Genomic DNA, 24,417 nt, shown 5'->3' with positions numbered 1-24,417 from the left:
TATTCAAATTCTGTGCTTTATCCATAGGACCAGAAGTGTGACAAACATGCAAAAACAGGAAATCAGGAAGGGAAGAAACACTTTTTCACACCATTGTAGCTTAGGTCTTTGAAGGCTTTATTCATGCTTGAATCAACAAACATGTTTCGATGTTATTCTGAACTTGTACATAACAAATACAGAATATTATCAAAGTTTTGTTTATTTTAGGTCTGTTTTATCTTTACGAATGGAGGCAGTCCTGCTGGAGACTAGACTTCATCAAAGCGCATTCTTAAAAGGGCTGTATTCTTACAATTAAGAAAGTATGCAACCTTCAAATGTTAAGTCAAACATGACTTAAAAGAAATTTGACTCTATAATTTAGAACCTTTGAATTGGGCTCCTGCTCTTTCTGAAAATCCGTCTTCAGCAAGTCATCACAACATGGCTCCTCTGTTAACCCTTTAACTATGTTTTTACCAGCATTGTACTAAGAAGTAGCTCGTACAATGAGCTCAGCACATATAGCAGTTCCACCGGGTGTTTGCTAATTTTGTTGGCTAGTCTAAAGGAGCTGAGTGAGGGAGTTGTAGGTCACAGCTGATCTGTGAGGCAGAAGCTCTGAAGTTAAAAAAAAACTGCAGCTCAGAGGCGGAGCTTCGTCCTAAAAAGGCGGAGCTAGGTTCTCCCAGGCACAGCTGAAGGGTTGCCATGGAGATTAAAGGATTTCTCAAATATTTATGAACCAATCAAGGCAACACTCCAGGTGTGTTTTTGATGAAGGAATTATGACATCTTGTAAAGCTCAAAAACGTTGAGTTTACACAACACTGCCCCTTTGATGAGCATCACAGTTCAATGCTTGTCAGACATTTTGCTTTGTTCTGCGAACTGTACAGAGATCTGCATGAATGAAATTCTTTCCAAAAGACAACACCTGAGCAAGATTCCAGAGATTAATCAGGGTGTTGTTCCTGGTACAGTAGAGGAAGTCCAATAATTGGTGCTGCAGTCTCTCCTCCTGAAGCAGAGCATGGATGAGTCTCTCCAGACGCTTTTCCTCCGGTCGCTTCGTGTTTAGGACAACAGATTCCTGCTCATCCTCCTTTTGTCCAGGCGGCCTGCTTGCTGTGTCTGATGCAAAATTCCATTAAGTGTGTGGTGGTGGGGGATGGGTAAGTGACTTTTCAGTTTTCCCTTCTCACCTGTATTTCCCTTCTCATGATGTATTTTAACAAAAAAAAAAACAAACATAACCAACAGAAGCAGCTTTTTCCCCCTCTCTAATATTTACTGTAAAATTCAAGCTAATTTGTGTGTAAAGCAAAACCAGTTAAAGGCAAAGAAATGGTTCTCATATCAAATAATTACAAAGTAGCTCACATTAGTGTAAAATGTTGTATTTTCTCTCTTTATTAGATATTAAAGTGTCATTTCTGATATTTTCTGATATAAAAGAGCCAGACAGAGAAAGAAAAGGCTGATTAAATTGTTTTCTGGGTCACAAAATAGCGCTCATGAAAAAGGTTCCGCCAGTCCAAACTAGTTTATCCTCATGTCGTACAGTCATGGTGGAACAGGTTTGTTCACTTGCTGGAGGAGCCAGGCTGAACATTAATAGACACCATTACCTGGAGCTCTTTACAAACATACTTTAAATATTTTTATCAGGTTAGGTTAACAACATCAGCTGCAGCAACGTCTGCAGCACAGCCAACATGTTGCCTCTTTTCAGTGACGACTGTACATCTTTATTTATAAGAAAAATATTCAACTTCAAAAGAAAGATTTTAAATACCTTCACTTTTTCTTACTCTTATTGTTTGGGACTAGTGGCCTTTAATGACGGGACTCGGACAGGAAGTAGGCAGACATAAGCTCCAGTCGGCTCTGTGCTGCACCAGTTACTGTCACTGTTCCCTACAGCAAACGATAGTGAAAGTGTACAACAATAATCAAGTTATTTTCATGCTTCTTGTGAGGAAGTATATTTTACATTTGTGGCCAAACCAACTCAAATAAAAATGTAATCCCCTCTTTATTAAGAACATAAACCTAAACAACATTCAATCTCCTAAACCTACTGAGGTTTAGGAGATTAAATGTTCTCCAACATCTTAGCGTTTTCTGGGACTCTGCTCTTCTTGACTCAGATCTCAGATGTTCCTCCTTGAAAAAGCGAAAGTCATGGTCTTGACTTTCGACAGTTATTTCCTCTTTGATCCTTTGGTACAGTTTTGAGATTTGGTACCGCTGACTTTTCTGGGCCTGAATGTCCCACAGAGTCTTGACCCGGTTCATTCTCAACCTTACTTTGGATTGTTTCCCACTCTGACTTTGGGACTTCCAGGCCATTTCCTTTGGCTTAGCGTGTAAAACTTTGGACATAGCAACAGTATGTTTCTTTATCACATAGCGCTAGCATAAGACGGAGGCCATGTTTTCCTATCTTGATGATGATCTTATCTCTTAGGTACCACTTCCAGCACAGTCTGGGCTCTCTCCTCTTGACTCGGACCAACCACCGAACAAAAGGAGAAGTTGTGAACAATGATATTGGTTTTCTGTGCTGTTTTACAATTGTCTGTAGTTTTAGCAATCGTTTCTCAACAACCCAAACGCTTCGAATAAAGAGAAGTGCAGCACAAGATGCTGGTTTTTACTAGGCTAGTGTTACTCTTGTCTGTATTATCTAAATGTATGCTTCATATTGAACAGTTGGTCTTCTTGTCTTTTCTCTGCCTCCTTAGGGCTGTGGGTAAAACATGTCTGCTCATCAGCTACACCACCAATGCCTTCCCAGGAGAATACATCCCCACAGTGTAAGTACCACACAGAACAAACAGTGCCAACTAGTGACCAGATGTGGTCATGTTCAACTGTAATGTAGAGTCTGGGTTATTAAAGACAATGTTTTAATGTCTTTAATATCTTTATTGTTTTTGTATTTTACTTGGTGAAATGTCACATCCAAGATAAGTTGGTTTATTTTTGAAAACTCTTCCCCTTCAGATTTGATAATTATTCTGCCAGTATGCTACTGGATGGGAAACCAGTGTCCCTGGGTCTGTGGGACACAGCAGGACAGGAGGACTACGACAGACTCAGACCTCTGTCCTACCCTCAGACGGTGGGTTTACATACGTCTGCAAGAGAGTACAGACAAACAACTATGTTTATTCTTTATTTCCCTTCTTAGGATGTGTTCCTGGTCTGCTTTTCAGTGGTCAGTCCAGCTTCTTATGAAAACGTCCGTACCAAGGTAAGACCCTGCAACGTCACCTGGTTACGCCAGAGCTGATTATGTATTTACTTTTATATTTGCATTCCTATATGTTCCTACAGAAATTACCTAAATGAATAAATGAAGTTCTACATATAATAGAAATTCATATAATGTGACATTTTGACATATCAGAGGTTTTCATGGAATTTGCAAATGCAGTAAATGCAGTAAATGCAATGAATCATATATGTTTTGAATATAGACATGGTAAGCACACTGGTTTTACAAACAACAAAATCTCAACAGTGTAGTTTCTTTCCACTGTGAAACGTATGCCATACGTTAATGGCATACTTTTACCTAAAACCACTGACGTAACAAAAGTATCAATTTTTTGATTTGAGAAACAGTTTTAAAGCATAAAGCTCAGGTATTGATAGGTTAGTATTGATCCATACATCAACCTTCGAGAGCATTCAGGTCTTTTCCTTAATTTTTGGAGATCTGTAATTGGCCAGTACTTACGTGTGAAGCTGATATTGTCCATCGATCTTTTCTTCCTGAGCAATGGTCTAAAACTCAGCCACTGTCCTCTTCTGCTCGTCTGTCAGAAAGGTTTGACTGATTGACCCACCAGGTCATGCCCGTATGTTTAACAATAATCACGCACTGTCACCAACTCACCGACTTATTTTCTTTCATTTCAGACCAAAAACTGATCTACCAAAATTAGAATTAGCAGGTCAGTGTTCTTAAAGAGCAGTAATCGGCGATCAGTCAGAAAACAGCAGTCAGTATACCCCCACTCCTGGTTCTAGTTTACTCTGCATTCCATAAGCAGAACCAAACATGGACAAACAGCATTCAGCTTCTATGCACCATAAATCTGGAATAAACTACCAGAAATCTTCAAAACACTGAAACACTGACTTCCTTTAAATCAAGGCTCAAAACCCACCAGCTTAGTTTCTTCAATAAATAATTACCAGAACATTGATTCATTCATATATTTGATGTGTATTTGGTGTTGGTACATTTAGTTATGGTCTTATGTTTTCATCATGTGAAGCACTTTGATCCTTGCTGCTGAAATGTTCTATATTAATAAGACATTGCTAAAGAACGAAAGGAAACAGATTCTGCTGCTGTCGTGTCAGTTGGTCTGCTAACATCCTGCTGGCTGTTCCTGCAGTGGAGTGTGGAGCTGAAGCACCACTGCCCCAACACCCCCATGATCCTGGTGGGCACCAAGTCCGATCTGAGGGACGACAAGGACATGATTGAAAAGCTGAAGGAGAAGGACCTCTGTCCCATCACCTTCCCCCAGGGTTTGGCCTTGACCAAGGAAATAGGTCTGTCATCCAGTCCACACATGCACCAACACATGTTCAATATAACATGAGCTTAGAGTGACTTTAAAAAAAAAAAAAACTAGCTAGTTTGAGTGTGGCAAGAAGTGTGCATAGATTCAACTTTCACTGCAGTATAAATTATGTACTTATTTCAATTCATTTTGGTGATTATTACTCAGAACTATTCAGATGTTTTTTAGTCATACGTAATAAAAATCCAAAAACCAAAATGTAGTTTCTCAGAAAATGTTAATGCTATATAAGACAAATACAATGTTATGCTATGACCTGTGCATTCATGAGGAAGACGTGTGACCTAACACCTCAGAATAATTCTGTGTCCAACCGTATTAATAGAAAGTTTAAAATGTAACAGGCAAAAATAGATAAGCAACAGGAATTCCTGCAGAATTAAGAAAATCGTGAAGCAAATTTAAGAGTTTGAAGGTGTGGCCTGGGGTGGACTCCACCACACAGCAGCTGCATTTCCACTAAAAATCTGCGCAAATATTTGTCTATATTCTGCTAATGTTGAAGAAAAGATAGTTTCACAATTGTAATGTTTCCGTTAAATAAGAAATGAAATTAAAATCACACATGAATAAGCTTGTTCACACAATAAGTCATTACAAATCGTGGCAGGGATGGATTGAAATTGTTACATGAGATATATTTATAATTCAGCCATCATTATCTATCAGCCAATCAGAGGAGATGTCGGCATCTTATTCAGGCATCATCAGCCATTTTACAGATTTTACAGCTCTATAAGAGTTGTGTTCAAACTTACTGATGCTGTGGGAGCTCTGGTGGAGTCAGCTGAACGATGGGAAAACAGACAACAAAACATCATCTTGCTACCACTTCCTGTCATCTTCTTTGTCATCTTTGCTAGTAGTAACATCCAGCTGCTGATCATGTGACTTGTGTGATGCAAAAAAAGTGTTTCTATTGCAGTTTTGTGAAATACATCTGTTTGTATACAGCTGAAAAAAAGTCACCTCATTCTAGAACCAAAACAACATTTTTTTTAGAAATCGGTGTGTTTCCATTAAGCAAATGTGTTTTTGTAACTTCAGCTTGAGTAATTTGATGGTTAATAGAAACTCAGTTTGTGTTTGTGTTAGGGCGAGAGAGTGATGTACAAAGACTTTCATTTTTTAAGTTGAGTTACTGAAGTAGATCAACTCTTAGGTGATGATATTCAAACTTACTGAGATCCACATGTCATTTGAAAACTTGATTTAACACAGAAGGATAAAGCATTCTGGAAATACAATGGACATGTTTTCCTTGTTCTTGCCTCAAACCAGGTGCGGTGAAATACCTGGAGTGCTCAGCTCTGACGCAGCGTGGCCTCAAGACCGTGTTTGATGAAGCCGTCAGGGTGGTGATGTGTCCTGTGACCGCTCCCAAACAGAAGGTCAAGAAGAAGTGCACCGTGATATAGTGAGATCCACAGAGCTGCTGTTACAAGAATATACTGTCAATCAACCAGCATTTCTCAGACAGTCAGATTCAATACAAAGTGATCAATTACAGACACACAAGCAACAACCAATAATCTTCTTAAAACCCAATCGCTACTGTAGCTTTAGCTCTAGGTTCCACCCTCTGACCTTTCTCAGAAGACTTAGGAAGGGTTTGCAGGGTTTGTGGGCTATGAGCAAATCTCATAAACAGGTTGGTGTGTAGAGCATAGGAGACTCCAAATGTGACCTTTCACCTTCACTAACTACCTCCACCCAATAAGGCCCTTGAATATCCGTGGATACTATTAGCGGTCTTGTGAAACTTTAATGTAATAATGTTTTTATGAACCTGAAGTGATCTCTTCTCTTAGTATTGTCTGAATATCTGTCATACTATCTAAATATGAAGGATTATATCATTTTGTTTTCTGATAAATTATCCATGTTTGGTTGTAAATTAAAATAGTGATTAATGCTTTAAACTCTGAGGTGAGCCTGTGTTTTTATTCAGTCGAATGGTTTCATGTTTTGAAGCCTTTCATGTGACAAAGAGCTTGTCTGCATTCCCCATCTCTGAATGAGTCAAACACCCATAAATAAAATGTTTCTTTTTTCTTATTGGCTCCATGTTTCCTCCGGCTGGTTCTGATTGGCTGATAAATCCCCTGTGATGACCTCTATACCCAGAAGCTCTTGGCTCAGAGTCAACTTAGCAAAAATCCTTTGCTCTGTGAGCTCAGGAAATCTGTTAGTGATGAATGTTTTTGTTGGCACTGTACACTTTGCTGTTTGTCGCACCTGAAAAGCTTGTTTGCTGTCTTGCAAAAATGTCATCCTAGTGCCAAAAATCTTTATCGAATGAGAGTTTTTTCAAAATTGGCATGTTTCAATCAACCAAATTTATTTTTGATATGTGGTTTGATAGCTGTTGCTATAAGCACTATGACACAAACATGGGACTGCTGTTCTGTTCAGTTTGTCTATGTTGATGTGTGTCTGTCCCTATCAAATAAACTTAAATGAATTAATAAGTGTAAATTGTGCAGCTACACAGTCCATGGAAACAGCTACAGAGCATTTCTTCCCCGTTTGTCAGTCAGTGACAAAACCGAGACAGGATTCTGTCCAAACATCCAAAGCATGAACCAGAGGAAACCAGTCCCTCCCTGCTGCACACAAGTATCTTTTATCCCTGTTTGTCCAGCTGCTGTGCTGGGAATTTCCCAGTAAGCAACCCAGGAGATGCGCATCAGAACTACAGGTTTAGTGGCAGTCTGGTTCATTGACACAAGATCCAGACCACATTAAGGCCTTCTTCTTTTTCTACTGTGTTTTCCTGGTGCCAGTGAAATTGACTAAGGTGGCTCTGAAACTTTAAATGTTTCCTTTTCTCTTCCTTCATCCGTTGAAGAGGGGAGACGTCTAGTCAGTGTTCAAATTTAGGCTACAAAATGCCTTTTTTGATTCTCCTGAAGGACCATTAAACTTTACATAAATGTTAACTTAATGTTCAATAACTGTTCATTTTCTTGTTCATAAAGGTTCCTATCTCTAACAGTGGTTTGTGGAATTTTTTTGCAATATTTTTTTTTTCCCCCATGTTTTTTATTGGAATCTTTTGAAAAGAAGCCATAGCGTAATGTGCACTAAATCCTTTTTGATCACATAAATTGTTAGCTTTCTGTCGTATTTTTCATGTAATTTTGATGGGCATGTAATCATATTACTGATGCTGAATAAATCTTCAGTCTGAGACTTCTTCAGAAATTCTCCTTGCTCGTTTAAATCTGTTATAAAGATCATTCAATAGGTTTTTATGTGTCTGTTTTATCTTATATTTATGTCCTATCTTTAAAAAATAAAAAACCTTTACTATTCTTGAGTTGGAGAAACACAAGAATTCCAATGTGCTTCTACTAAATCTGTACAAATGGTAATAAATTCTGTTCTGAGAAACAAATTGATCCTGTTTCGTAGACCAAATCTGTAACTGTAGTTTGACTGTAGTGGTTGAAACCTTCCTGTTGGCTACTGCGCAAAAACTCTCACACAAAAGAACCACAAGCCTTGAAAAACGTTTCTTTCAGTTTTAGATAAAAGGAAGACTTTCAGTTATGATACATTCTATAGCTTTTAATAAGAACTAGATTTTTTTGGTATTAATTTCACAATATAATTTATCACTGTTTTTTTCATCTGAACTCATTCATTAAAATAAAATCTTTCACAGTTCGCACCATCGGAGCTCGTTCCTCTGTGAATCAGACAGGCAGACAGGTAAGGCCGAACCACGCCTGTCAGATAAGAGCCATCTAATTTGACCTGTCGTATTTTGCGTGGTGTCTCCAAACCGCATCTTTATTAGTAATGCAACATGAATGAGCCACCGCCCTCTGGAGTCGTGTATGGCAGGCCGTTTAAGCATAAAACCTGCTTGGTCTGTCTTGCTTTCGGTCTCGTCTGAGTTACATTTTAGATACCTAAAAATGCTTTTTCACGAAGCACAACTGCATCTTAATTATCCTGAGTGATAGTTTTACACAGCTGCATCTACATTCTGGTGTCTAACATTATCAGAATTTTTTATCAGGCAATTTGACAATTCAGAATTTCTTTCGAGATGATGAACATGTCATGATTTGTGGGTTGGTGAAGTGAGGGAGGACGCAGGCAGACCCAGGTTGAAGTGATAAACAATTTAATGAAATATCCACAGAACGGAACAACAGGCAGCAAGACGTAACACGACGAGGATCCGACACCTGCAACAGGTGGGACTAAATACACTGGGAGGGTAATCAAAGAAACGAGACACAGCTGGGAACAATCAGGACGGCACAGAGACTCATAGGGGAACCAGGACACAGAAAACCTCAAAATAACAGAAAAACACAGATCACCACAGAACATTTATGTTTCAGATAGTCAGTAATTGCAAATATCTTTAATTGGAGCCTCCGTACAACTTAATGGTACATCTTCATTTATGTTAGTCAGAATACAATGAGAGACGTCTTAATTAAATAAAATGTCTGGTCATAAATCAATTTCAAATATCTGGAATGTAAGAGTGGCGGCTCTAATTTTATGTTAAAACGACCTGCCATAACCCATGCTTACACATGGACTCAAGAGATGGAGTTTGTATTTTTTTTATCTTCCCAAACGTCACGTTGGGTTGTATGAACACTTCTTATTTTAGACATGGCCTCTGCCGTTCAACCGGAGAACAGTAAACGTGAAATGAAACGTTGTTGATTTTTCCTTTCATTTTTCGGAACTTTTTCTTCTTTATCCCTCTCTTCCAATTCTTCTTCTTCCGCTATTAGATCAAAATCTCGTGTTTGCTGTCATCGGATTTGAGATGAAAATCTGACCAATCAGAACTGTTACCTTGTCCAAGTTCTCGCCGTGCTGCGTTCATGGACCCGCCAACAAATGGAAATGCGGTCTGAATCAGTGTTATGCTCCCTTGATTAATACGTACTGTTGTGATTGCTTAATAAACTCCTGGTTTTTTTTTTTTCTTTCTTTTACAGGAAATTGACGCCATACCGTTACACAATGCAGACGGTAAAGTGTGTGCTGCTGGGGGACGGGTAAGTCAATATAAAGTTTTCTTCCAAATTAAACTATATTACCTTATATTTTGTCTTCATCAGTGGGAATAAAAGTCAGTGCAAATGTTTGGGTTAATCTAGAAATCACCTGGTGGCTGTAGGTCTAACATGCCAGCAGATTTTGTTGTCAGGCGACTTGTGATGAAAACTCAGTACTTTTGAGCAACTGGAGCTGTTTGGTTCCCTTTTTTTGAGGACTGAAATCTGTAAATAGCTTTAAAACTTTGTAATCACACACATATTTCAATCAAATTCAGCTGAATTTAAATGTTGTAAAAAGCTCCCAGGAATTCACAGCATCACTGCGGTGGAGATGCTGCTAAAGATTAAGAAGCCAAAGAGGTTTTGGCTGTTTACTCTGTCTTTGCACAGAATGAACACAGCTGTGTGTACTAAAAATATCTTAGACTGCTAATATCATGTACGACAAGCCTCTAGTCAAATGTGATTTAGTGACACAATTATTAGTAACAAAAAACTTTGATAAAAGTTAGATTTCAGGTGACATTATGTCCCTGTACAGGTGAATTTGATTTACAGGGATGTTTCAACAATAGTAGGTGTGTTTTAATGCATCTTTTAGGTGTAACAGCATCTGAATGTTACAATAATGTATTTGGACCAAAACTTAATAAAAACTTCATACTGGCATGTTGTACATCATAGTACATAAGGAATAACCAAGGCTCTCAAACAGTGGTACAGTACTGGCATTACTTTGGTTATCTCAAGTGGAACTCCACTGACATTTTTGGTGTTAGTCTTTTAAAAGGTCAATGGAAAGCTCATAACTGTGACTCAAACAAAACCAGCTGGAGAACATAAAAACAATCTGAATTTAATTGAAGTGGATAAAAGTAACCCAGGAACAAGTGCTAGTGGTAATGTATTTAGAAGATGGAACTGGGAAAAGTGTTAAAAGTAACTTAGCTAACTTAGCCATGCTTAAGCAAATGGTGGTGTGTGTCAAATACTTATTTTCTGTCCTGCATCAGTAAACATATTGATTAAAATAAACGACTCTGAATGATTAAGCCTCCCTGAAAGGCTTCCCTCATTGATCCTCTCAGGGCTGTGGGTAAATCAGCCATGATCATCACCTACACCGCAGGCTTTCCTAAGGAGTGGACCCCGTCAGTGTAAGTCACACACAGCAGCACTTTAAGAAACCTTTTGGTCATAGTAACTGTGATGGGAATAGGTGAATTTCTTTTGTTAATGTGACTGAAGATTAAATGAAAGTCATCTGTTTTGAAAGTGAATGTTTCTACCTGCAGGATGGACAATTATAAAGTCAGTGTGACGTTGGACGGGAACGAGGTGAACCTGGATGTGTGGGACCACAGCGGATTATCCGACTATGACCGGTTAAGACGCCTGTCCTTCCCACAGACGGTGTGTTTCCATGGAGACCCACAGCAGCTAGCCACCATTAGCACAAACACCATTTCATTCAGTCAACTGTTGTGGAACCAGTAGCAGACATTGTGTTTTCTAATGTGCCATCGATCAATACGCATCAAACATGTTGGTCTATGTCCCATTAGTTATGGTTCAAAAGCAGCAGGTGGGTTTTCTGTACTGATTTAAAGGAACTCTGTGCTCTGGATTTTTTAGTTTTCTGGAAGTTTGAGATGCATGGAAGCCGAGTTGCATTGTTTTTGTTTGTTTGTTTGTTTTTTTGTTATTTTTTTGTTAAGGGTGTTAGAGTAGAAGCAGCCAAACACTGATGTATGGTATGTTTTTCAGATTTTAAGGTGAGAAATGACTGAAATTATTCATCATTTACCTGCAACTTCACAGTTTTACTCTACCTTGTGTTGATCTTTGATCCCCAATAGAAACATAATTCATTTTATTTATATTCACATGTCAAGACAAACAAATTCAGTTCATGAATAAATATAGCCAGTTCAGTCAAACCGTATGGGAAGATTTTAAATGTTTTGCCAACATCTGATGTGAATTAAGCATGTAAGTATGTTGTACATGGAATTTTGACTTTGGTTGTTTTTCTACCTTGTAGGATGTGCTCCTGCTTTGCTTTTCCCTCACCAGTCCATCATCTTTTGAAAATGTGCGGAGCAAGGTGACTCTACTCATACTTAACATGTTAAAGACATTAAACCAGGGGTCTGCAGCCTTAACAATCCAATGAGCCATTTTGGTCCTTCTGTCCGGCCAAATAAAACACATTTAGAGCTGCAAATCATAAACGAAGTTTTGAAAAAATGACAACTTCCATTTTTAGTATAGGGAATTTGTTGTCTTTTCCAAAAACAAAAAACAAACAAAAAAAAAACCACAATTTTATTTCTATTTTTAGATTTTACAAGTAAAAACTTGAAAACCTCTCGCAAAGAGAGGATGGTATATTTTCTTCAACCGGATATTAATACAAGTATGTAAAAAACAAAAACGAGCATGTGGTTTCCAATCTAATGATGGACAAAGTAAAATAGACCAAAACAAGGTAACTGTTGCTTTTAGTGTTGTTCTGTTGTAGATTTAAAATCATGACTTGGTTCTTTATCAAGTTGTAAACAGCCATTGTGGCTCCGGAGCCGCAGGTTGCACACCTCTGGATTAAACCGAAGAACACAAATAAAAATATACAGTTTGAAAAAAAAAAATCAAAAGTTTTACTGTCAGGTTTCGGATTTTACTTTGATATTATAAAAGAATAAAACATGTAGATAAAACTCTAAATGTTTTGGATGCAACTCATCATACATGAGCCTTCACATTTCTGCTTGTTGTGATAATTCACCAATAAAAACGCTGCTGCCATGCCGTGAACACTGATCCAGTCTCCATGCTCCTGCTGCAGTGGACCGGAGAGGTCAGAGATCACTGCCCCGGAGTGCCAGTCGTCCTGGTGGGCACCATGTTGGACCTCAGAGACGACAAAGACAGGATAGAAAAGCTGAAAAAGGAGCATCTCTCTCCCATCAACTATGACCAGGGCCTGGCCATGGCTGAAGAAATAGGTAGATAGCTGTTCTCTGATCTGCTGGATGTTTTTACTTTGATTTAAATTGATCTCTGGTTATGAGAGGGAAATAGAAATGAGTCAACTTTTCTGTTCTCTTAAAGATTTGGTCTCAGTGGTCATTTTTACATCAACATAATTAGGTTGTCCAGTCGTAATAGACATATTGCATGTTACTGTTTATGTCCAGAAATTTTGCGCTGGAGGACAAAAAGGCGATTCTTTTATTTACCATCTGCAGCCGCGCTGTTGTGCTACAACAGTTCCATTAACAAAATGAAACCTGGAGCTGTAGGTATGTTTAATTTAGTGCGGTGTGCCACAGCACAGGGGAAAATAACGCAGAAAAACCATTGAAGAACAACTCAAAACTACTCAGACATTCTTTTTTCTTGCTTTCTGTGTCAGCTACACTAAACACTTGTTTGTTGCCATAGCAGCTATCAGCAACTCCACCAATGTATTAGGGTTAAACACCGAAAAACCATTTACCATATAAAGAACAGAACAGTCAGTCTGTTATATTTTTATGTTTTCAGACTTGATATTTATTTTGTGATTATTAAAAATTGATTGCTGTGGTAGATTAGCTACTGCTGCTATTAGCTAAATTAACACAACGGTGGCTGACTAGTCACCGCACCTTCTCTACTGATGATCTGTCATGGTTGTTGTGTAGGCTTTTTTTTAAACTGAACTGAAACCCACCGAACTGCTCAGCACATCTACATGTTTAGGTTGCTAAAGTCAAATTAGCATGACTGACCTACTTTCCTCTCCCTCACTATTTTTTATTTATTAAAACTTTTTCTGACCTGGTTGTCTAGTTGTTGTAGTTTTGACAAAGCATTGTGTCCCTTTTTCTTTTTATAAGGCTTATAAGGCTATGCTGACAACATAACAGCTAAAACCAACTGTAGCCGTCTAGTGAGCAGTTTTACCCTCCATGGACCATATCTACATTTACTAAAATGTGATTTCTAATGTAAATTTATTTGCTGGATTTACTTTAGGGGTATCAGAGTAAAGGTGGCTAAGCTTTTCAGGCCTTTGCATCCGTTCCTTTGACCTGTTGAATATCACTGAATCATTCTGCTTGTGTTCACCATCTTCCTGTTTTCTTCTGAAACCCAGGTGCGGTGACATACCTGGAGTGTTCGGCTCTGTCTGAGCAAGGACTTCAGGCGGTGATTGAGGAAACCGCCAGGGTGGGCCTGAACGCCAAACCCGCTAAAAAACCGAAGCCAAGCTGCAGCCTGTCATAATGCAGATGATCCATTTTATATGTTCATGATTTTAAAAACAGGGATGTTGTGGCTGAGGTCAGCAGAGCGGATTAATGAGAGTGAATGTTCTGGAACTCATGAAGTGAAGTCTAGAGAAATTTAAACCACCTGTGCTTAGGCCTGTCACAATAACAAATTTTGCTGAGCGATTAATTGTCTAAAAAGTTATTGCGATAAACGATAATATTGACTAATAATGCATGCGATTTCCTGCCATAGATAGATACACTTTATTTTCAAAAGAACACATAATACTGGAACTGATAAACTAAATAAACAAAACAATCAAAAACAAAAATAAAATTGATTCTTAGTCTCCATTAACAAAAAACTTACTTTGATAAAAACTAAACAACATAAAGCCAAAGTGGAAATAAATACTGCATTCGACCAAAAGAGCGCAGATTATGAAGTCTGTACACTATATTGCCCTTCAGTAATCACTAGATTTAAATAGAGAAGATGGGCACATCCGACTACCTAATGCAGTAGTTCACACTACACCATTTTTTTGCCCCCATTTTGCCCTTATGACAATCTTAGAACGTTGGCCAATCTAAGATTGTCGCTGGTGATTTCGTAACCGATCATCCTGCAGTGTGTGGTGTGTTACAGTAGATCATCGTGGCCGCTCCGATCTAAATCAGGGGTTTTCCCCGACTAGGAGTTTGCTGAATGTGACAGGTAACCAATCAGAAAGCCGGATTCTCCTCTTGCTTTCTGAGGGGAAATTATGGAGGGGAATCCCAAACAGCTGACACTGTGCAACCCGAAGTCCAGTGGACATCGGAGATGATTTGTGGAAACATTAATATTTATTCAACATTTCATGCAAAGAATAAACCTGCTCTTCATTAACGTGACATAAATAGGTTATGATTTTCATTCAGTCAGGACTTTACGCTGACTCTAGCCACATGCATCATAGGTAGATTCTAGTAAAGCATTGATTAATGCCTGGTTTTAAAAAGTTAACTGGACTTGTAGCCATTATTTTGTGCCCATGTGGCTGGAAACCACATGGCACGATCGAACCCGATCGAACTGTTATACCTAGGATTTCTGTCGGCTAATGTGTGGTCTCTCAGGTTTTGAAAATGGGCCGACAACTCGTGTAGTGTGAGCTGGACATTACACTAAGGAAATGAGGACAGGAGGGTCAGTAGAGAGCACCGGAGTTGAGCCTTTTTTCATTCAGTGTCAACAGAAAGAAAAAAAGGCAGGAAGAGACGATAAAGCCGATAATTAAAATGAGGTCGATAGGTTTAATTTATCGTGCGATTAATTGATATATCGTTTATCGCGACAGGCCTATCTGTGCTTTATATTTACCAAATGTTCTTTTATTCCATTCATTAACCTACAGTCACTTTTTATGAAATGAAAGTATCATGCCATCACGTCTGGCATTGTTTATTATTATTTTATTTTTCTTTTTTTGCAGGATTGTTTGTTTCCTTTTTGGATTTCAGTTTGCAAAATGACAAAAATGAATAGGTTTTTTTATTAAATGAAACTAAAAGAAAAAAATGTGGTTAAAAGCAAAACTTTTGTGCTACACTCCATTTTTATTTTGGCAGGGAAAATATTGCTTCGAAATATTTTAAAAGTGCCGACATTGTTGCCAGCTGCCAGCTCTGCTGGGTCAGATTTGGACTGGTCCAGAGCTGACATCAGAGGCTGGAAGTGACCCACAGGCAGCAGTTTGGTCAGTGTTGGTTTGTACTAAACTAAATCCTCGGACACACTGCCATCTGCCTCCACCTCTGTGACTGAAAGGTTCCAACTGGGACGTCAGAAATCAAGACCAAATCTCATGGTTTGGTTTCTTTAGCTGTCCACTGGTCAAACACCAGCTGAGCAGACACTGCATCCTCCACTCCCATTCCTGTCAGACAAAAAACAAGAAAACACATTAAGGTTAATTAAAAACTACAACAAAGTGATATAATTATATCATCCAACACACCCAGAGACTTGAAGACGGTGGTCTTCTCCCTCTCAGCAGGTTTGGTTCCGTTGATAACGTCTCCCAGTTCTGCAAACACCTGAGCCTGAAAGACACAATCACACCGACTCTCATTCTGCTCACCTTCAGTTTTCCAACTGGATTAAAAATCAAATCTAAAGTAGACCGACCCCTGAAAGGATGACATCACCAGACTCTGACAGCGCCCCCTCCCTGCTGTCTGTGTACACCACAGCGCTCTTCATCAGCACGTCATCCAGCTCCCTCCAGTCTGGCCTGCAGGCTCCCACAGCTGCTCCGCAAAGTCAACACGACCATCAAAGGGTTCATCCTGGTACGTGGCTGTGATTATTCTGGTTTTCGTGTCTGACTGGACCTCACCTGCCACATGTGCTCCTGCTTTGACCCACTGACCATGCAGCACCGGCTCCGTGGATCCAGTCACCGTCACTATGACGTCTGCTCCCCTCACCGCCTCCTCCGCCGAGCCGCATCCTCTCACACCGCCTCCCACTGAGCGGACAAACCTCTCTACATTCTCTTTAGTCCGGCTCCAAACGCGAACCTGAGGAAGAAGAAAGACGAGGATGTAGAAAGACGCCAAACCATGACGGGATTCCGACCGTTATGAACCAAAAAGACATTTACTGTTAAAGAGACATTTACTGTTAAAGCTAACAGGGATAAATGTGAGTCACGATTATCAGATGTATGCTAGGTTATGTCTTGTTGTCACCAGATCTCCATAGCAACCATGAGACACTAGCTCCATGCCAACAAGATAGAGATAGCAGTAAAAATATTTTTCTGTCCTACCATCACAAACATAAACAGTTTGCTGAACTTTACTAGTGGAGCTTCTCAAACACTCCAGGTGAGTTTAGCATGAAAAGTAGGATAAAGACAACACATTCAAACAATTTAAAGAAATGCTTTAAAAACCACACACACACACACAAAATGTTTCCCTTTCTTCACCCATCTTATTGTCGCCGCTGAACAAGTACCTCTTTAAAAGAAAACATCTCAGTGAAGACGGTATAGTGACTCAGAGCCTGTGTGCCGGTCCCCAGGATGGCCAGAACCTCTGCTCCGGACGCCATTAGCAGCTAGACACACGCACACACACACACACCAAACAGGTCCGAGTTACTGCAGAGTCTCACTGCACAGAGAGGCTGATGTGCATTACAAGGTCAACAGCAGAGATGCCTTAGCGGAGATGGCTGAGACGGCAGCAGTCCTCATGGCCGTGATGACCTCCCCATCCATCACCTGCAGGTGGGACGTTCCAGCAGTGTTTACATGGTTCAGAGTCATACACACATGGCCTTTAAAAAGTACTCACACCTTTGGTTTGGTCACAGAGACTTTAATGTACGAACAGAAGAATGTGTTCTACTCAGATGAGACCAAAGTAGAACTTTTAGGCGTATAAACTAAACAGGAAACTAGTACTGTGCATCATGCTGACACACTGTCCCCTCAGTGAGGCACGGTGGTGGCAGCCACCAGGCCGTGACAATGCTTTTCTTTTGTCCTTTTCTTGTCTAAAAAGTTAAATGTAGCTGATTTTTATCAATTTGTAAAATCAGTAAAAAGGATAAAACATCCAAAGGTTTGAGTACTTTTTTTCAGGCACTGAATACTGGTGACTGTAACAATATATTTGATTCTACAAAGTATTACAGCATGCAAGGTACATACAAATGCACACCACACTTTTCAGATTCTTTGGGACATGTTGAAAGTCAGGGATCATTTCCCTACAGTCATTGCAAATTAAAAATGGGGTACATTTCTACCAAAAAACTTGGACATTTTAAAATTAATCTCCGAAATTTTCTACAGAAAACTCAAAAATGTCTTTGTTTGAAAAGTTTAACATTTTCTGCAATAAAATTTTGAGCACAATAGACATTTTCTGGGAAAAAAAAAAACACTTCCCTTTACAGTCTTGCATAACTTTGTTTTGGTTCACCTCATAAAATCCTATTAAAACACAGTCAGGTTTCTGACTGTGACGTGACAATGTGAAAAATCTTCCAGGTGCTTTAATCATTGCAGGCGTGTTTGACTCACAGCCTTGATGTTCCCACGTTCTGGGTCCAGCAGAACCACGGTGGCCTGAACGGCTGGTAAAGTGGATCCTTTCTCTCTCTCGTAGAAACAGACAAACTTTGTGCTCAGCACTCCGTCGTTCTCCATGTATGTGGGCATGAGCCCCATGAAGCTGGAAGGAGAAGCAGATTGAGCCGCTGTTCTGCCAGCAGTCTGTTAATGTGTGCCGAACCGAAGCAGCCGCAGCAGAGCAGGCCTACCCGCTGTGCTTCTGCAGCGGCACCGCGGTGCGCACAGGCTGGACCACCTCGGCGCTGTCCCGCCGGGAGAACTTCCCCAAAGCGTCCTCCAGACGGGGGACCAGGTCCCTGTAACGGAGCACACTTTCAACTTCCTGCCGCCAGATGATGACAGGAGGCTCGGCCATGGTCTCTGCTCAGCGAAGAGGGCAAAAGTTCAACCTTCCTCACTGTACTGGAACCTGAGCTGCGTTCAAAGCTCCTGAAGAATGGAGCGGGAAACGGGATGTTTCTCGGAAATCGGTGCTGCGTTCAATGTTCTTACACTGTCGTAAACGGCAGTCTGATGTTACTTTGCAAAGCTTTCCCTGGTGAACATCAAGGAAGAAGAGAGAAAATGAATAAATGCAGAGGGAGTAAAAATCCACCTGAGTTAGCATTAACTCCGTTTAAAAAGGGAAACTGAGTGAATGATATTAAGATGATCAGATCCAGACACAGAATGAGGCCTTAAACCACATGTGTCAAACTCAAGGCCCGCGGGCCACATGTGGCCCGCCACGTCATTTTATGTGGCCCCTCCAGCGTTTTATAGGCCCATGATTGACTTAAAATAGGTTTTGAGCACGAATTGACTACAAACTACATCTCCCATAATGCATTCCGATTGTTACTAGCCAACATTACGGCTTCTCGCCACTAGAGAGCAGCAGAGTCGCCTCAAGCTGCTTATTGATTTTCCCAGCGAAAATCATCGACAAGCTAACATCAAAACGTCCAAGAAAAGAAACATCGATTTACAAGTAAGACTGTGAATGAAGATGTGTGTGAGTTGGTGTCAGGGCGGCAGGTCGCGCTAGACTTTTTTTGTTATCCATTATCTTGACTGACAACATAAAAAAAAATCGGCCATGTACTATTTTTATCTGTGAAATTACAATCATATTAACATCGGCTATTTAGCCGCATTTTATGCGGTTTTGTTAATATTCACCGTGAATCCAGATCCCATCACAAATTAAGCAGATAAATGCATCTACATTTTTCTCCGTAGTGATAAAAACCACCCCAATAACTTTTAATAAATTAAACTAAGGGACTTCACTTAAATTAGCATCACTTCACCCGCTGGGGTCTGAACCTTCCTCCTGGTTCCCATCTGCAGAAAAATCTGCGCTAATTCATCAGTCAGTTGGATCTGTCTGATCCAAACAGATCAACTGAACTGTGTGAGTATTTTACCCTGCGCGGTCCGGTGTGAGCTTTTTCCGGAATTTTTTGTTTTATTTTTTATTTTTTGCGTGGTTTCGCTTCTCCGAAACGGACAGATGTTACGTCTGCAGCTCCTCCAGAACGCAGCTCTCCTGGGTAACGTGAACCAACAAGGCTCCATTTGTTAAATCTTCTGGATGAGTTACTTCGCAGCGGCGGAGCCACGTCCGCAGTGGTTGAGCAGCGAACTGCGCATGTTACAGTCTAATTAACTTCTGCATCGTCATTTATTTCCTCAAGATAAACTGCCGGCTCCTCAAATGGATTAACACAGTGTTGCATTCTCTTCAGTGGCGCAACTACACATTATTCAGGTGGATGCGAAAACATAAATCGGCGTCCCCCAACCCCCACCCAGGGATGGAACGTCAGGGTGAAGTGTAAGAATCGCTACATTTACCTCGTTATGTATGTGCCAGAGGTGAAGGAGCGTGAGGCGCGCTGAAGTGTATGGGAAAACATAATCGGCGAGTCGCCCCCTCCAGACGGGGTTTTGGCGCCCCCTCTGGTGCTGTGCCCCTATGCGTTGCATACGCTGCATACCCACTTTTTGCGCCTCAGATTCTCTTTAGTTTTCTCTGGTCTGTAATGGAGACTTGAATTTAACGCACCATTTCAACCAAAGGTTTGTAATGCGCTTCCTAACCAGAAGCTCCAAAGCGTTATTTAACAATATGAGGTGTTTAATTTATTTTTAACATTGTATTTTCATACATTTTATGCTAGGGTTGCCCAAGTCTAGTTTTCCAGAGCTACCATCTGCAACTTTAGATGTGTTCCTTCTCTAACACACCTGGATCATTGACTCATTATAAGGCTCTACAGAACTGAGTTGCTGCTAATGAGGGAAGTCAACCTTTTGTCTGGGGTGTGTTTTAGCAGGGATACATCTAAAAGTTGCAGTCTGAAGGACTGCACCTGGGCACTCCTGATTTGTATCGTCAATGTGGCCCGTTGAGGGTGGCCAATATGCTGAAGTGGCCCTCGGTGAAATTGAGTTTGACACCCCTGCCTTAAACGGAGATGAGATGTGTCTGGGAGAGATATTCCACCTAAACCCGCTGCAACTTTTATAGACTGAGAAGGCAAAGTTTAGTTTGCTAACGAGCCACCAAAGGAAACGACTTCACTCATTCATCTGCCCATAAACAGAAAGCCTGCCTAAATACGAACAGCAGAAATGATTAGACTTAAAATACCACCATGTCTAAGTTTTTGTGTGGAATTTGAGAATATTTTTACTAAATTATAATGGATAAATTCAAATAGCCTCATTAACTAATTATAAAACTGATGACTAATTTCAAAAACATACACCCAATATCTCATAAAAGTTTATTGAACTTTCCCAAAATGATTTTAAGTTTTATTGGTCAGATATTGGTTATCGACATCAGTGTTTCCCAACCCTGGTCCTCAAGGCTCACTGCCCTGCATGTTTTAGGTATTTCCTTCCTTCAGTCCAGCTGATTTCAGTTGATTCATTGTCATAATTATTTGCTTAGGATTTTAATAATGCTCTCATTGTATCATACTATTATTCGGTTTACAAAAATAAAGATTCAAATGGATCTGAACACTTATGGTCACAAAGTGTAAGTAAAACACGGTGGTGGCTCTGTCATGATTAGAGGTGTCTTCAAAAATCAATGAAATTATGCAGTCAGGAAGGTTTTGTCATACTTTTCTATAATAGTGATGGAAAAGCATGACACTTTCACTAAGTGTGAAATCAAGCTCTGTGAAATTTTTATAAAATTCAAAATGAAAGGCTAGTTTTTTGTGTTTGCTCTGGTGGCCAAGCAATGACATTTTACGGTTGTCTTTGTGCAATGACACTAAAATCTAGTCTAGTTAACAACCAAGAAAAAAAAATGAAACAGGCAAGTTCTTTCAATACATTTCCAAAAATATTCCGACTTAAATATTTAATGTGAAAAACGATTTTCACATTAAATATTAATTTGAGCTCATGTCATTAATAAAAAAAAAAAAAAAACATTCTGAAACACCTCGTTTCTATTGCCCGTCTACAATGACATACGGGGGCCGTTGTAATTCTAATATTTTGAGATTAGTCTCAGAATTAAAAAAAAAAAGTTTCAAAAAACTTCCAAAACTCAAATTTCAAAGATTCAAAAAACTTTGAAATTTCCAAGTTTTTTGTAGAAAATATTTGAGATTAATCCAAAAATTTTGGGAGTTTTTCAGCAAATATATATTCCATCTACAATAGCCTTAATACTATGCCGTACCCCCCTGCACAGAAAAGTACATTTGATTTATAAACGCAACATTTTTAGTTTGGATGACATTTTAAATAAAAAAATTGAAACAAGTTGTAAAAAAAAAATAAAATTTATTGAGATACAGTTGATGGTCCTAAAAAATAAAACGTGCAACACTCTTAAAAAATGCCAAATGTTTACAATAATCCAACATAAGGACAGAGTGGATGGACCCATCAACCAGCAGTGCTGCTGTCGGATCACACCAGCAGTCTCTCGATGGCCATCTGAACAGACTGAATCTGAGGTTTGAGCTGGGAGCCCTCCTTTATGGTGACCGAGGTAGCGATGACGGGCCGGGATACGCCGCAGGCCCGGCCCAGCGCCTGCTTGGAGCGCACAAACACATATGGCACGTTCTTGTCCTCACACAGCAGCGGCAGGTGGAGGATGATCTCTAGTGGCTCGGCATCGGCTGCCATGACGATGAATTCGGCGATGCCTCTGTTCAAGGTTTTAGTGGCTGAGGGAGAAATAAAAATAATAAAAAAAAAGGTTTACAATCACATGAATGTACAGAATCCTACAAGAACAAACAGCGAGAGAGCAAAAAACAGCAAAAACAACATGCATTGTTTGAGAAATCCTCTCTCTTTCTCTCTCTCAGCTCCTTCAGACTAGCCAGCAGCCATTAGCAAATTCCTGGTGGAACTGTGCATCTCATTTTGCGAGCTACTTCTTAGTTTAACACTGGTAAAAACGTTAAAGGGTTAATAGGAGCCATGTTGCAATGACTTCCTGAAAGCGGAGTTTCAGAAAGAGCAGGAGTTTTTAAAGAGACAGAGGCCCAATTTCAAGGTGTTAAATCAGGAAGTAAAATCTCTTACATGGTATGTATTGCATTTCTTTAATAACTGAAGGTAAAGTTACTTTATTATGCTACAAAATTGCATGGAATATATGCCTGAAAAACATAATTCTGCCCCTTTTAGCCAACTTGTCTGTATCTATATTCTGAAGATCAATGGATTTGATAAGTGTATAAAATCTTTCCTGACCTGAAAACAAAAAAAAACATTGTGCAGGTAAAAACTAACTGGATTAAGGTTACAGTTTGACTCCACACATGCTTTGTAGAACACTAACATTTTTGAAGCAAACTTATGCCACAATGTTCTCATGTACCGTTCTACAGAGTCTAAGGACTATTGAGAATCATTAAAATTAATCACGTGTATTTTTTTTTTTTTTTTTTGCAATCAAAACGCAAAACATCCACTTAAGAATATTTACTAAAATTTTAGAAATAGATACATTTTGAGATAAATACCTGATTCGGGGTAATTGTTCTAACAGTGATTTTTTAATCTTTTTTCACTCAATGTATGTTGGCATCATTTGGATGTTTAATGGAAAGATGTTTTGACAACTTTGTTTTACTAACGTATCTATTGGCACCGTCGTTGTTTGAAACTTCATTGATCTGACAGTGTGTTCCATGTGAGACGGATCTGGTCGTGTATTTCTCTCACCCTCATTGGCTCCCTTCCTCAGTTGTTTGTAGTTGGATGCTTGCTGCACCAGGTCCAAGATGGTTTTGGTCAGTGTAGCGTCGGCCAGCGGGTAGGCCTTCGGGTTCACTTGTGGTTCAGTCTTAATAAAACACAAACAATAAATCCAGATAAGACACAAGAGACACGCGTCGAACCAAAATAAAAACCTCAGCTTCAACTTTAAAATGCGCTCATTGCCGATACACATGCTTGTTAACAGTTAGCCGGAGAGCTAGCTTGTTGGCCGAACACAGAACTCACCATTGCAATATATTTCCTAGTTTTCCGGCCCTCTCGGCGAAATGCTTCACGGAGGACTCCTTGTTTCTCTCCTAGCTATAAGGAAGCAGCAAAAAACCGCAGGATACGTTTCTTTTACCTAATATTTAACAGCGTCACTAACTCTGTAAGCTCTGCTGCATGCAGTCAGTCCGAACGTTCACCACACGTGCGAAAAGTACTACACATGCGCATTGACTCGTTAGCAAAACGCTAGCGTTCGTTCGGTTCATTCTGTCGTCATTAAAGGGCGGTGCTTTTTCTTCTTCTTCTCTATTATGGAGAATCGCAAGCAACTTTCAGGTGCAATACCGTCATCTACTGTACACTAGTGTGTAGCAACACTACTTCACATCAATTAAATTCTGTTTTTTTAATTTTGTATTAAATAATACTTTCTTTAATCTGCTTAATTCACTATGTTTCCTTCAGTTCCTAATATTAATTTAAGACTTAATTCCTGTCCTGTATTTGCTACTTTTTCTCAATATCTCCCTTTCAGGCTCATGTTTTACAATTCATCAATACATGTTCTACATTTTCTTTCTCTCCACATCCTTCACATGTGTCACAATTTTTCCTCCCAACTAGCCGTAAAATGTTAGCCATTAAATGCCATAAAATCAGACATGTCACTAAATTGGTATATGACCTCATCTCATGTCAACACGAGAGGGGTGGGGCTAAGAACTATGGAAAATAACGTGAACAATATAAATATACATTATTAAGTAGTGTAAGTTAATTTCATTGAAGGGTGACAGAAGTAGGATGTAAAATATCATAAATAATATGTTTTTACCTATCATTTTGGAGTAAAAACATTATTTACAGTCATTTTTGTAGAAGTTTTCGTGTTTTATAAGATATTAAATTAGATGCCTGT

The 24,417-nt window shown here is 39.5% G+C and overlaps 4 protein-coding genes across 4 annotated transcripts; 2 read left to right on the top strand and 2 right to left on the bottom strand.

Moving 5' to 3' along the window:
* Window positions 1-971: 971 nt before the first annotated feature.
* Window positions 972-6,514, top strand: LOC106925837 (ras-related C3 botulinum toxin substrate 1-like). The gene is made up of 6 exons (XM_015000363.2): window positions 972-1,157; window positions 2,733-2,804; window positions 2,995-3,112; window positions 3,182-3,244; window positions 4,401-4,560; window positions 5,874-6,514. The coding sequence occupies exons 1-6, from the start codon at window positions 1,120-1,122 to the stop codon at window positions 6,008-6,010; spliced, it is 588 nt and encodes a 195-aa protein (XP_014855849.1). The 5' UTR covers window positions 972-1,119; the 3' UTR covers window positions 6,011-6,514.
* A 2,179-nt stretch (window positions 6,515-8,693) lies between these two features.
* Window positions 8,694-14,233, top strand: LOC106925835 (ras-related C3 botulinum toxin substrate 1-like). Its single transcript, XM_088016500.1, has 6 exons — window positions 8,694-9,631; window positions 10,723-10,791; window positions 10,930-11,047; window positions 11,679-11,741; window positions 12,483-12,642; window positions 13,779-14,233. The coding sequence occupies exons 1-6, from the start codon at window positions 9,597-9,599 to the stop codon at window positions 13,907-13,909; spliced, it is 576 nt and encodes a 191-aa protein (XP_087872626.1). The 5' UTR covers window positions 8,694-9,596; the 3' UTR covers window positions 13,910-14,233.
* Window positions 14,234-15,478: 1,245 nt separating this feature from the next.
* Window positions 15,479-18,482, bottom strand: crym (crystallin, mu). Its single transcript, XM_015000359.2, has 8 exons — window positions 18,221-18,482; window positions 17,982-18,132; window positions 17,112-17,174; window positions 16,907-17,008; window positions 16,281-16,464; window positions 16,070-16,191; window positions 15,900-15,984; window positions 15,479-15,818 (listed from the first exon to the last, which is right to left on the bottom strand). The coding sequence occupies exons 1-8, from the start codon at window positions 18,385-18,387 to the stop codon at window positions 15,745-15,747; spliced, it is 948 nt and encodes a 315-aa protein (XP_014855845.2). The 5' UTR covers window positions 18,388-18,482; the 3' UTR covers window positions 15,479-15,744.
* A 3,328-nt stretch (window positions 18,483-21,810) lies between these two features.
* On the bottom strand, window positions 21,811-23,742 carry LOC106925832 (small nuclear ribonucleoprotein 13). Its single transcript, XM_015000358.2, has 3 exons — window positions 23,514-23,742; window positions 23,232-23,352; window positions 21,811-22,222 (listed from the first exon to the last, which is right to left on the bottom strand). Exons 1-3 carry the CDS (start codon window positions 23,514-23,516, stop codon window positions 21,960-21,962), a joined length of 387 nt encoding a protein of 128 aa, XP_014855844.1. The 5' UTR covers window positions 23,517-23,742; the 3' UTR covers window positions 21,811-21,959.
* Between the last annotated feature and the right edge of the window lie 675 nt (window positions 23,743-24,417).

This window comes from Poecilia mexicana, unplaced genomic scaffold, assembly GCF_051168715.1.
Source record: "Poecilia mexicana isolate PSO_F unplaced genomic scaffold, ASM5116871v1 scaffold_19, whole genome shotgun sequence".
NCBI classification, from domain to species: domain Eukaryota; kingdom Metazoa; phylum Chordata; class Actinopteri; order Cyprinodontiformes; family Poeciliidae; genus Poecilia; species Poecilia mexicana.
This window is presented reverse-complemented; position numbering and strand designations above follow the sequence as displayed.

Excerpts from the sequence above, each read along its gene's own strand:
- LOC106925837 (XM_015000363.2), top strand. The coding sequence starts at position 1,120 with ATGCAAAATTCCATTAAGTGTGTGGTGGTGGGGGATGG. Across the intron at positions 2,805-2,994 it reads GGAGAATACATCCCCACAGT|ATTTGATAATTATTCTGCCA; the intron begins GTAAGTACCACA and ends CTTCCCCTTCAG. Across the intron at positions 3,113-3,181 it reads CTCTGTCCTACCCTCAGACG|GATGTGTTCCTGGTCTGCTT; the intron begins GTGGGTTTACAT and ends TTCCCTTCTTAG.
- LOC106925835 (XM_088016500.1), top strand. The coding sequence starts at position 9,597 with ATGCAGACGGTAAAGTGTGTGCTGCTGGGGGACGG. Across the intron at positions 11,048-11,678 it reads GCCTGTCCTTCCCACAGACG|GATGTGCTCCTGCTTTGCTT; the intron begins GTGTGTTTCCAT and ends TCTACCTTGTAG. Across the intron at positions 12,643-13,778 it reads GGCCATGGCTGAAGAAATAG|GTGCGGTGACATACCTGGAG; the intron begins GTAGATAGCTGT and ends TCTGAAACCCAG.
- crym (XM_015000359.2), bottom strand. The coding sequence starts at position 18,387 with ATGGCCGAGCCTCCTGTCATCATCTGGCGGCAGGAAGTTGAAAGTGTG. Across the intron at positions 17,175-17,981 it reads AACGTGGGAACATCAAGGCT|GTGATGGATGGGGAGGTCAT; the intron begins GTGAGTCAAACA and ends TCCCACCTGCAG. Across the intron at positions 15,985-16,069 it reads GTGATGTCATCCTTTCAGGG|GCTCAGGTGTTTGCAGAACT; the intron begins GTCGGTCTACTT and ends TGTGTCTTTCAG.
- LOC106925832 (XM_015000358.2), bottom strand. Across the intron at positions 22,223-23,231 it reads GAGGAAGGGAGCCAATGAGG|CCACTAAAACCTTGAACAGA; the intron begins GTGAGAGAAATA and ends TTTCTCCCTCAG.